The 13,120-nt window shown below is 38.3% G+C and overlaps 1 protein-coding gene across 1 annotated transcript in view; it reads left to right on the top strand.

Moving 5' to 3' along the window:
• The window catches only part of ptpn13 (protein tyrosine phosphatase non-receptor type 13), a 190,343-nt gene extending 181,774 nt beyond the window's left edge, over positions 1-8,569 (top strand). Inside the window, exons 39-40 of the mRNA XM_048604393.1 lie at positions 3,734-3,796; positions 7,880-8,569. Coding sequence (XP_048460350.1) covers positions 3,734-3,796; positions 7,880-7,966 — 150 coding nt within the window. The 3' untranslated portion in view covers positions 7,967-8,569. The remainder of the gene's footprint in view (positions 1-3,733; positions 3,797-7,879) is intronic.
• The last annotated feature ends 4,551 nt before the right edge of the window (positions 8,570-13,120 follow it).

Raw genomic sequence — 13,120 nt, 5'->3', positions numbered from 1 at the left:
ATGAAGCAGAAAAGTGGGCTGTATTACAGGTAATAGATGGATAATACAATTGTGAGCCAGGCCGAAAACATTCAAAGGGGAAGTGGTGATGAAAATCAGAGGGGTTAAGAGCATGAGAAGGGACCAGTGGCTTACATGAAAGGTAGTCAAAAATCTTCTATAACTATCTAAATAATAAAAAATAGTAAGAGTTGGAGCTGATTAGGGTCCAGATGAAAATCTTGTATATGGAGTTGGAAGGCTTGCTGAGATGCTAAATGACTCCTTTGCATGCTGTCCAATTCATAGTGAAACAGTAGGTAGTTGTGATTGGTATGAGCTAATTAATAAAGTAGAAGTATTCGAAAAGTTAACTGTACTTAAAATTGGTAACTAGGATGCTGAGGTTCATAAGAATGGAAATTACGGCGCAACTGGCCATGATCTTCTCAATCCTCCTTGAATATAATGCCACGGAATTGGAGAATTCCAAGTGCTACCCTTGTTCAAAAATGTGTAAGGATAAGCCAAGTAACTACAGGCTAGGCAATTTAACTTTAGTGATGGGAAAACTTTTAATCCAGGACACAATTAACAGTCACTTGAACATCTGTAGATTAAGTAAAGAAAGTCAGTGCAGTTATAAATGGCAATTCGTGATTTTGTTTGTACATGGGATGTGGGCATCACGGGCAAAGCCAGCATTTATTACATATTCTTAATTGCACCTGATATACTTTTATATAGTAAGATGGCAGAAATGCTTGGAGTGAACACAATCGATATGGCGTATTTGGACTTCCAAAAGGCATTTGATAGACTACCAATAAAGGTGAAACCCAATGAGTAAAAACAGTGGCAGCATGATACAAAGTTGGCCAAGTGACAAGAAATGGAAAGTAGTGTTGAACTATTGTTCATACGGTAATGACCTAGACTTGGGGTAGAAGGAATAATTTCAACGTTTTTATATGACACAAAACTTGGAAGTTAACCTGTGAGACAGGTAATCATTCATGGCCTGTTGGAATGTGTAGACATGTGACAAGTAAAATTTAACCCAAAAGAAATGAAAATGGAACATTTTGATAGGAAGCCTGAGAAGATGTCTAACAAAATAGAGCAGTTCTAAAGGAGGTGCAGAAACACTTGGGGAAACAAATTGTTTGAAAAGGCAGTTGAGAAATCAGTTATAAAGGCACATCAGACCCTGGGCTTTCCAAATAGAAGCACCACTTGCAACAGCAGGGGCGTTATGATGAATCTTTTTATAAAACACTGATTTGGCTTCAACTGGAATATTGTGTACAGTTCTGGAAACAGCACTTTAGGAAGGTTGTGAAGTCCCTGAGGGAATTTGACAATATTTCCAGGGATGGGGGACTTCAGTTGCATGGTTAGGGTGGGGAAGATGGAGTTGATTTTCCTGAGAGGAGATAAGATGGGAAAAAATTTGATGGAAGTGTTCAAAATCATGTGGGAATGAGGCAGTATATCATTTATTTAAAGTGGTTTGCAAAAGAACTAATGGCAGAATGAGGAAAAGTAAATTTGCACAGTGAATGCTTAGCATCTCAAATGCACTGCCAGTGGGTGTAATGAAGAGAGGAAATAAAATGCAGGACTCCTGTTTAAGGATTGAGTAGCGGGCTTAGTAAAGTCACTTTTGCAGATAGCCAGGGTACACACAGCATGGTGAATGGCTTACTCTTATGCTGTACCCACTACACGTATCCTAACACACACTTAGTCCCAATCAGCCATCATCCCATGCCAACTGCACTGTATTGGTCCCAGTTTAGCAATGACTTGATTTTAAAATGCTTGTCCTTGTTTTCAAATTCCTCTGTGGACTCATCTCTCCTTTCCCCGAAACCTCCACCAGCCTTACAACCTGTTAAAATATCATAGCTCCTCCAATTCCAGACTTTTGAGTTTGCATGATTTTAGTTATCAAGTCAGAGTCGTAAAGTCATACAGCATGGAATCAGACCCTTCGGTCCAACTTCGGTCCATGCTGACCGTGTTCCCAAACTAAATTAGTTCCACCTGCCTGCATTTGGCCCATATCCCTCCAAACCTTTCTTATTCGTGTACTAATCCAAATGTCTTTTAAATGTTACAACTGTACCTGCATCAACCACTCCCTCTGGCAGTTCATTCCACACATGAACCACTCTCTGTGTAAGGAAATTGCCCCATATGTCCTTTTTAAATCTTTCTCCACTCACCTTAAAAATATGCCCCCTAGTTTTGAACTCCCCCACCCTGGGGAAAAGACCCTTGCTATTCACCTTATCTATGCCCTTCATGATTTTATAAACCACTATAATGTCACCACCCAACCTACGCTCCAGTATAAAAAGCCCCAGTCTATCGAGCGTATTTTTATATTTCAAACCCTTTAGTCCCCGCAACATCCTGGTAAATCTTTTCTGAAACTCTCCTATTTAACATTATCCTTCCTATAGCACACAGTACTCTAGAAGAGGCTTCACCAGCATCCTGTGCAACCTCAGCATGACGTCTCAACTCCTATACTCAAAGGTCTGAGCAAAGAAGGCAGTATGCTAAATGCCTTCTCAGCCACCCTGTCTACCTGTGACGCAAATGTCAAAGAATTATGTACCCGAGCCCCTAGGTCTCTGTGTTTTACAACACTACCCATGGCCCTACCATTAACTGTATAAGTCCTGTCCCTGTTTGTTTTACCAAAATTCAATACCTCGCATTTATGTAAATTAAACTACATCTGCCAATCCAGCCAATTGACCCAGTTGAGCAAGATTGCTTGTCAATCAATGGCATTGTCTGCAACGCTATAGACTCTATACATTGGAAGTTCCTCAATTAACCTCTCCACCTCGACCCTTCTCTCTCCACCTCTAATTCCCTCTCCTTTTAAAACTTTCCATTAAACCTGCCTCTTTGACCAAGCTATTGATCATCCATCATAATATCACCTTATGTGACTCACAGTCAAGTTGTGTTCGATAATTTCTCTAGCTAAGTACTTTGGGAAGTTTTACTATATTTAAAAACCCTATCTTAACGCAAGTTATTATCATGTCATATTATTAAGAAATGCACTTCAGCAGCTAGGACTGCATTACAGAAATGGACATCAAGTAATGCTTGTGTAATTTAGTTTTTGCAATATATTAATGATGAAATACATTAGTTTTACCATGCAATGCAAATGTTGATGGAAAATAAGATTTCCACCAATCATTTTGTTCTCCATGAGGATGAAGGTAAACTGAAAAAGACAGCAGATGGACCTTTGAATTTTATCTACCTTACTGTATCGGTTGCACTTGAGTCATTTGCAGTGTTGTGAAATCTAGTTTTGAACAATGGCTTGAATTTATTGCCTTTGACTTGATATGGTATAAGGAATTTTGGTCAGTTTTAGTTTTATTTCAAATAACAATACAATACAAAGCCCCTAGGTTGCCTTTTGAGAATGCCCATGGATATGTGCTTCTGATCAACTTTTTAGAAATATGTTGAATGGCTAAAAAAAATCTGTCAACTGTCCAACCATACATAAAGAATGACAACTTGGCTGATGCACAGGAAGCCATGTGTAATGCCAGTCTAAGTCAGAAAGTAGAGTGAGAGAGTTTAACGATGATGCCCCCGTTAATAGATTTTTGTTGGTTTGAAATGTCTGTGCTGCAAAGAGTTCTAATCGCATCTATCCTATTGGATTGTTAGTCACTTTGTAACTCTTCCTTTTGTCTGCCAACAGTTTGACATTTCTCACATTGTTGAAACTATGAGATGCCAACGATATGGGATGATCCAGACTGAGGTGAGTTTTCAGGAAGATAAAATCTGTTTCGCTACTGAGTGGAAATGGCCCTTTAGAACAAAGTAATGCTGCCTTCTAAGCTGGTGAAATCACTTGAAGGATGAAAGCACACAACTGTTAAATTTGAGGAAGTGTGCAGCAGAGCTGTGTTTTGGCCACGTACAATACTGTACATCACTTACATTGAATAATATTCTTGTGTGGACAAAAGTACAAAGTACTTGCAGTTTATAATGTTGCTCTTCACTTAAGTCTCCATAAAATCTTACTAGGGAAATTATGAAAACAAAAACCCGAAGTGCTAGAAATCAGTGAGTTTGGAGAAAGTGCATATGGGGCTGGGGTGGTTTGGTGTCCTAATTCCACTGGGATACAAAAAGTAGAAAATGTTCCAGTATGAGGCTAGGCCAGCATTAATTAGCCATAACAGTGAGCCATATTACTGTGGGTCTGAGGTCACCGATGTGACCCACCTTTGATTTTTATCTACCTTACTGTATTGGTTGCACTTGAGTCATTTGCAGTGTTATGAAATCTAGGTAAGACTGGCCGTTTCCTTCTCTAAAGGACATCGGTGAATCCGATGGATTTCTCCAACAATTTACATTGGATTCATGCTCATCATTAGACTCATAATTCCAGATTTTCATTGAATTCAAATTCCACAATTTGCCATGGTGGGATTCAAAACTGGGTCCCAGAATATTACCTGAAACTCTGGATTAACAGTCCAGCGATAATACAACTATGCCATTGCCTCCCCTGGGGGAAGCTAGACAAACATATGAAGGAGAAGGGAATAGATGGTTACACTGATAAATGAACAAAGGTAGGAGGAGGCTCAAGCGGAGCACAAATGCCAGGTTGGACTTGTTAAGTTAAATAATCTGTTTCTCTGTTATATTTCGTTGTAAGACAAATTGTCAGGAGTTTTGGTTTGTTATAAAGCTCTGTGCATTTGTTTCAAAAAGGCTATTGTGAATTTATAACAATCCAACTTAAAAATGTACATGATAATTATCACCGTAATGTATCCATTTCTGTCACTGCATTTCACTGTCCAAACTTTTATGGAAACCAATTAAGTGTTAGTGAACTTTGTTACATAGTCTGTTCAGTGGAATGCTGTTGTAACAAGTTGTGTGCTAACAGCAAATATAATCATGGTCATCATTAAGTTTTATGAAGTTGCAGGTAGATAGGCTATTACATGCTTCACCGTTTACATGATTTCCTTCTCTCAGAAGAGATGTTAAAACAAAGTCCCCGTGCTCTCTTCGGTGAATATAAAATATCCCATGACACCATTTTGAAGAAGAGAGGTAATATTATCTTTGATGTCCTACCTGATATTTATCGGTAGCTCAGTTGTTCGGACAGCTGGTTGATGACGCAAAGTGACACCAGTAGCATGGGTCTAATTTGCATGCTGGACCGGCTGAGTTTGCTTTCTTAGCTTCACCCTTCACCTGAGGTGGAGAGTTCCTCAGGTTAAACTCACCACCAGTCATCTCTCTGTAATGAGGGAGCAGCCTATTGGTCTTCTGGGAACTTATGGCAACTTTACCTTTATGCCTTAGGTAATGGCACTTAAACAAATGTTTGATTGGTATTACAGCAGAATAAAGGCAACTACAGAGGCATGAGGGAGGAGCTGGGCAGAATTGTCTGGGAGAGGAGCCTAGCAGGAAAGACAGTGGAACAGCAATGACCGGAGTTTCTGGGAGTAATTCGGGAGACACAGCGAAAATTCATCCCTAGGAAAAAGAAACATGGTACCGGGATGATGACACAACCATGGCTGACAAAGGAAGTCAGGGATAGCATAAAAGCAAAAGAAAAAGCATATAATATGGTGAAAGGCAGTGGGATACCAGATGTTTAGGAAGCTTACAAAGATCAACAGGGCAACAAAATAAAGAGGGAGAAGATTAAATATGAGGGTAAGCTAGCCATTAATATAAAGGAGGACTGAAAGAGAGAGAGGCAAAAGTGGACATCGGATCGCTGGAGAGGTAGTAGTGGGGAACAAGGAAATGGCTGAGGAACTGAGTAGTTATTTTGCGTCAGTCTTCACAGTGGAAGACACGAGTAATATCCCAAAAATTTGAGAGAGTCAGGGGGCAGAGGTGAGTATGGTGGCCATCACCAAGGAGAAGATGCTAGAAAAACTGAATGGCCTGAAGGTGGATAAATCACCTGGACCAGATGGTCTACACCCCAGAGTTCTTGAGGAGACAGCTGAAGAGATAATGGAGGCATTAGTGGTAATCTTTCAGGAATCACGAGAGTCAGGGACGGTCCCAGAGGACTGGAAAATCGCTAATGTGACACCTCTGTTTAAAAAGTGAGTAAGGCAAAAGACTGAAAATTACAGGCCGATTAGCCTAACCTTGGTCGTGGATAAGATTTTAGAGTCCATTGTAAAGGATGAGATTTCTGAATACCTGGAAGTGTATGGTAAAGTAGGGCAAAGTCAGCATGGTTTCATCAAGGGGAGGTCATGCCTGACAAATCTGTTAGAAATTTTTGAGGAAGTGATGAGCAGCGTAGACCAAGGAGAGCCAATGGATGTTATCTACCTGGACTTCAAGAAGGCCTTTTGACAAGGTGCCACACAGGAGGCTGCTGAGTAAGATAAGGGCCCACGATGTTAGAGGCAAGGTGCTAGCATGGATAGAAGATTGGCTGTCTGGCAGAAAGCACAGAGTGGGGATAAAAGGGTCTTTCTCAGGATGGCAGTCGGTGACAAGTGGTGTTCCACAAGGGTCAGTGTTGGGATCACAACTTTTCACTTTATACATTAAGGATCTAGATGAAGGAACTGAGGGTATTCTGGTCAAGTTTGCAGACAGTACAAAGATAGATGGAGGGACAGGTAGTATTGAGGAGGTGGTGAGGCTGCAGGAGGATTTGGACAGGTTAGGAGAATGGGCAAAGAAGTGGCAGATGGAGTACAACGTGGGAAAATGTGAGGTCATGCACTTTGGTAAGAAGAATAAAAGCATGGACTGTTTTCGAAATGGGGAGAAAATTCAGAAATCTGAAGTGCAAAGAGACTTGGGAGTTCTAGTCCAGGATTTTCTCAAGGTAAACTTGCAGGTTGAGTCAGTAATTAGGAAGGCAAATGCAACTTTGGCATTTATTTTGAGAGGACTTGAACATAAAAGCAGGGATGTACTTCTGAGGTTCTATAAGGCGCTGGTCAGGACACATTTGGAGTATTGTGCACAGTTTTGGGCCCCATATCTCAGGAAGGATGTACTGGCCCTGGAGCAGTTTCAGAGGAGGTTCACGAGAATGGTCTCAGGAATGAAAAGCTTAACATATGAGGAACGTTTGAGGACTCTGGGTCTATACTCGATGGAGTTTAGAAGGATAAGGGAGTATCTTATTGAAACTTACAGAATACTGAATGGCCTGGACAGAGTGGATGTTGGGAAGATGCTTTCATTGGTAGGAGAGTCTAGGACTCGAGGGCACAGACTTAGAGTAAAGGGAAGACCTTTTAGAACGGAGATAAGGGGAAACTTCTTTAGCCAGAGAGTGGTGAATCTATGGAATTCACTGCCACAGAAGGCTGTGGAGGCCAGGTCATTGAGTATATTTAAGACAGACATCGATTCTTGATTATCAAGGGGATCAAGGGTTATGGGGAGAAAGCGGGAGAATGGGGTTGAGAAACTTATCAGCCATGATTGAATGGTGGAGCAGACCCAATGGGCTGAATGGCCTAATTTCTGCTCCTATGTCTTATGGTCTATTTTCAGTTCCAAAGAACGGTCACTGGATCTGAAACGTTAACTCTGACTTCTTTCCACAGATGCTGCCGGACCGGCTGAGATTTTCTAGCAGCGTCTGTTTCTGTTCAGTTTTCTTTTAAAAGTTTGTGGGAGCTTTCTGTACATAGGTTTTCTATATTGTTTATTGGATTACAACAGTAAATACACTGAAGTATTTTATTACCTGTGAAGTGCTTTGGGATATTCTGTGGTCTTAAAAGGAGTTAAGTAAATGCAAGTCTTTTTTTCAAACTTAATGATGCACTGTTCAACAAGGTTCTTTTTGTGTTCCTGTGTGCAGGCTCAGTATATATTCTGCTATCAAGTCATCCTATATATTCTGGCACAACTTCAACTGAAGGAAAAAGACACGGCTAAAGCACAATAAACACTTTCAAATGGCTAATAACTAGAACAGGACTACAACAACAAAATGCTGCTTTTACCAGCAAGAAACCAGCCTTATTCTCCAGATACATGAAAACATTGTCTTTGAGTTCAAAATAATACAATGTAACTGTCTTTTTAAACAAAAACTTGCAGGACAAAAATGAGAGATTAAGCAAGGTATTATCAAAAGCTGGTTGTTTTGTAGTTTGCATGTGTAATAAATTGAAAATTGGAACACCTATTCAAACAGTATGCCTTATGCAAATGTTGAACTGTGGTAATATTTAAGAATTTGTGACAATTGCTTTTGAAACTTCTGCTGACCATTTATAAATGCATTCAGTACAGGTTGCAATATTTGTTTTTTTTATTATTGTATGGTTACCACTGTATAGACACAAATGAAAACAGTATTGATTTTATGTCTTTCAGACTATTGACAACGGTAGTGAATGGTTCTCTGTATAATATACAGTTTTTAAATTTGTTTTCATCTTTACCATTTTTTGTACATACTTTAAGAAATTTATCTGGATATATATAAACATATTAACTGGATGCTCCAAAATTGTAAATAAAATGTGGAAATGCCCCAATGAGGGGTCTTTCTTGTAAAAAAAAGTATAACTTGTAATTCTGCTTTATTCTAAAATCATATTTGCCTAAAAGGAATGTGAATTTCTTTCTCATCATTTTGCAGTTTGTATATAACGTAGGTACATGGGTCAGAGAGTAAGACAGAAGATTCACTTAAAAAAGAACAGTAATTTGCATGACTTTGCAGTTCAGTTCTATTCACGGTGCTGGATTTTTCATTGAATCATAGAATTCCTACAGTGCAGCAAGAGGCTATTCGGCCCATCGAGTCCACACTGACATTCCAAATAGCGTCCCACCCAGACCCACCACATAATCCTGCATTTCCCATGGCTAATCCACGTAGCCTGCACACTATGGGCAATTTAGCATTGCCAGTCCACCTAACCTGCACATCTTTGGACTATGGGAAGTATAGCAGACAGGCATGTATGTATGGAGTTTGCATAGTCACCCAAGGGTGGAATAGAACCCAGGTCCCTGGCGCTATGTGCCACCCTCTGTCTTTTGCCATCTGCCTGTTGCATAGTTATATTGAAGGAATGCTGATGGAAACGGACCCAATTCCAGCAGCAATATTCTAATAAAATATGGTTACACTAATACTTCAAATTGCAGTGACCACCTTGGGAAATATCTATTTAGTTTCTTTTATTGTTGGATAGAGACAATGCTGCTCATGTCATGCCGTATTTTATATTTTCCAGTCATAGTCAATTTGTGCCATGTTGCATATTAATAATACAGAGGAATATAGAACAGTTAAGCAAGTGGACAAAAACTTGGCAAATGGAATATAATGTGAGAAAATGTGACGTTATGCATTTTAGCAGGAAAAAACATGGAAGCTGAATATTATTTAAATAGAGAAAGACTGCAGAAAGCTACAGAAGAGCGATGTGAGTCCTCGTTTATAAATCACAGTGTTAGCAAGTTCAGCAGGTAACAGGAAAAGTAAACGAAATGTTCGCCTTTAGTTTGAAGGGATTGGAGTGAAAATTGGTAAAATCTTTCTAAACCACTAAACAAGACAATATTCAGAGGAATTTGGGAGTTGTGGATTATTCACAAAAAGTTAGCATATAAATTCACTGAGGAATTAGGATGGCAAATGGAACGTTAGCCTTTATTTCAAGGGAAATGAAGTATAAAAGTAGGGAGATTTTGCTGAAACTACACTACTAGTCAGATGGCAGCTGGAACACTGTGAACAGTTTTGGGCCCTCTCTCTAAGGAAAGATATACTGGCATTGGAGGTTTACTAGGTTGATACCACGTATGGTGGTAGAGGTGTGGATAGGGGTTGAATAGGATGAGCTTCTATTCATTGAAATTTAGAAGAATGAAAGGCAAACTTATCAAAACATACTTAGAACTTGATAGGGTCAGTTGCAAAGATTGTTTCCCCTTGTGGGAGAGTCTAGGACCAGAGGGCATAATCTCAATAAGGGGTGGCCCATTTTAAGACAGAGGTTAGGAGGAATTTCTTCTCTGAAAGTGATCAATCTGCGGAATTCTTTACTGCAAAGGGCTGTCAAGGCTGGATTGCTAAGTATATTCAAGGTTGAGTGAAGGGAATCCAGAATTATGGGGAAAAGGCAGGAAAGTTGAAATTGAGGATTATCAGATCAGCCATGATCTCATTGACTGGCAGAACAAACACAATGGACTGAATAGCTTACTTCTGCTGCTATGTGTTATAGTCTTACTGTGTTTTCACCGTTTGGCAAATTTTAAATGTAAGTTCACTTTAAGCTAGAATTTCTTCTCATCTGCATACTATTCATTTGAAGTAAAAGAGTAGAAAATCAGGATCTCAACCTCGATCTGCTTGCCTTTTAAGAATCTGCTGGTGCAATCAAGTATTTTGATCACTAAGGATTTTCTGCAGTGAGATTCAGATATGGCCAGGCCCTATTTAGCATTTTTCCTTTATGATTGCCTTGATCAATGGAAATTGCACAACTGCAGCAAGTAAAATCTGGAGTTGGTGTCTTCTCATTGATTATAATTTAATAGTGATTATTGCAGAAGTGGTAGCAGCAAAAGAAATGGTATAATTTTCAGCCATCACAACCAGAACAGAAGTTCTCCCAGCTTCCAAGGCAGACCATCCATTGTCCTACAAGGATTTCAGGTAGCCTTGTACACAGTACTACTGTCTCAGCTTTAGATTACATTATGTAACTCAATGTATTATTTTTCAAATGTACCAATCTTCAGAACTACTGGCCTGCGTATACATTGAGATGAGATCTGAGCTTCAAATGCAGCCACAAACCATACTGATGATGGTTAAGATGAACTCTTCAGACAAATGGCCACTGTCCTGGAATATTTAGGCCTCATTTAAATTGTGACTAGCCGTTTTGATTTATTGGCAATAGGTTTCCACCTGGTATTATAACTATTAATCAGAACACATGATGATAGGTATTTAATTGTATCTCATGTTTCTTTTGAGTTAAATGAGCAATGTTAAAATTGCTTAGCTATTTAGGATCATGTACTGTACATTTTATGTTAAACCAAAGAAGTGAGGGTGCAATATTTCTTTTGATAGTCATGATACAAACGCATATGAAGCAGAATCATAGTGGGAAACAAATGTCAAATAATCTTTATTTACATTTTAATTTCTACACAAATTTGTTGTATAGCTGTCATTCTTCCCCAATGATTCCCTGGTTCTTCACCTTACAATCTAAATACATTGTTGCTCAAAAAATATTCTCCAATTAAGTTTTACATGTTGAAGATAGACCATCACTTCAGATCATTGATTTTTCATGAATAACAAAAATTACAAGTCCTTTTCTCCCCTGTTGCTCAATTAATTAATCCACTAATCTTTCTATTTGCTGTTGTAAAAGCATCTTTTAATATTTTAATAGCATTAACCTTATTTTTAAGCTAGTTATTAATCTTCGCTGTCCCTTATCATCATTGAACATGAACACTGGTCCTCCTATTAAACTGTTTATGACTTGCTTTAGGCAATAATTTATTTTTAAAAGAAAGAGAGTACCACATTGAGTGCATAGTCTGTGATTGGGTTCCTCTCATTTTGAATAATGTCACCTACTTTCTCTGAAGATTCTACCAGTTCCTGATTGCAATTCTCATTCAACAACAGTTTAGTAACACTTTAACCCATTAAGTTAAAATTAATGACTTGATTTTATTAGTAATTGGTTATTGTTAGCATATTTAATATTTTGAAGGACACAGACCTATCCATGAGGATTCTTGAAAGTTCAGTAATGAGAATGAAGTGCCCTTTTCACGTTTATACTATTTGGTGTCCTTTATTTGTGACTCTGGTCTTTTTTTGTTTCTGTGTCCTCTACCTGCTGATGCCATCTTAATTTATGAAGGCCTCCTTTTAGGTTGCTCCATAAACTTTAAAAAAAACAAAGAATGCATGAAAATACCTGAAACAGAGGGGTTTGAATTTAGTGGCTTGTCAGAGATAATGGAGTTCACCATTGTCCTAAAGATCCCTGAAAAATCTAGTAATCGCTGTTATGTGGAATTCACCTTTCCCAATAAACTTCCATTTTCGCACCAACTAGGGAGATCGCTGGTGCCCAGCAGCAATGATGTCATTAAGCAAACAAAACAGCCAATCAATTTGAAGAATTCTAAGGAAGTAAAATGCACTGATTTTCTTTCACTATACTTATCTTATAGAAAGCAAAATAATGTTTGGGCATGCATTGGGATAAAGAAAGAAGGCTAAAGTATCTTATTTTAAATTTTAAGAAGTCCATCTTATAAAATTTATCATAAACAAAGTAGTTTGACTAATATAGTATTAGTTTTTAAGGCCAAAATCAATAATTATGAGTTAGCACATAATAAGAACGCATTTTTACATCAGGATTAATAGCATAAACATTGGAAGTTCACATCAAATCCGTGATTACTAAATTAATCTAAATGAATTCTATTGGCAGTGACTCCAATATCGTACCCAGTGGAAAAGTGAGAAATCACTACTAGCAATTTCTGAATTTCTGTGCTGATGTCAGAAGGTGTTGTCTGTTTCACAGCATATTTGAGGCTAAAGCCAGCAATTTCACCATTGATTTTGACTACAAAATCCAGCCATATGGAATGAAGGAAGAAAGTGCGCTTAGGATATTTTGCTATATTTTGTACTGTTAGTTTTTGTACTGTTTCTATCGTTAGTTGTTACACAAATTGCCTCCTTTTATTAGCATACAGTACAGCTCACTAAAAATTGCATAGGGAATAGAATCCTGGTAAGAAACTGAGAATTAGTCTAAGCATTACAATATCACTTTTCTGCTGGAATACTGCTTACAATTCAATTCCGCTTTTTAATGATCACATAGTGTATTTCAATCAATGCACTTTAACTATAAGTGCATCTATGTTATGATATGTGTCAATTTAGACATATGACATAATAGTGCACACAAATACAATCAAATATTTATTATAATTTGTATCAGGTACATTACAGAAGGGTTTTTATTCCTTCTGAGAAATGGTAGGTACTCTGTTATTCTGTTTTCCACAATATGCA

The sequence above is a fragment of the Rhincodon typus genome, chromosome 1 (genome assembly GCF_021869965.1).
Source record: "Rhincodon typus isolate 14 chromosome 1, sRhiTyp1.1, whole genome shotgun sequence".
In the NCBI taxonomy this organism is placed as follows: Eukaryota; Metazoa; Chordata; class Chondrichthyes; order Orectolobiformes; family Rhincodontidae; genus Rhincodon; species Rhincodon typus.
Note: the sequence above shows the minus strand (reverse complement) of the source record. Positions and strands in the feature narration are given on the sequence as shown.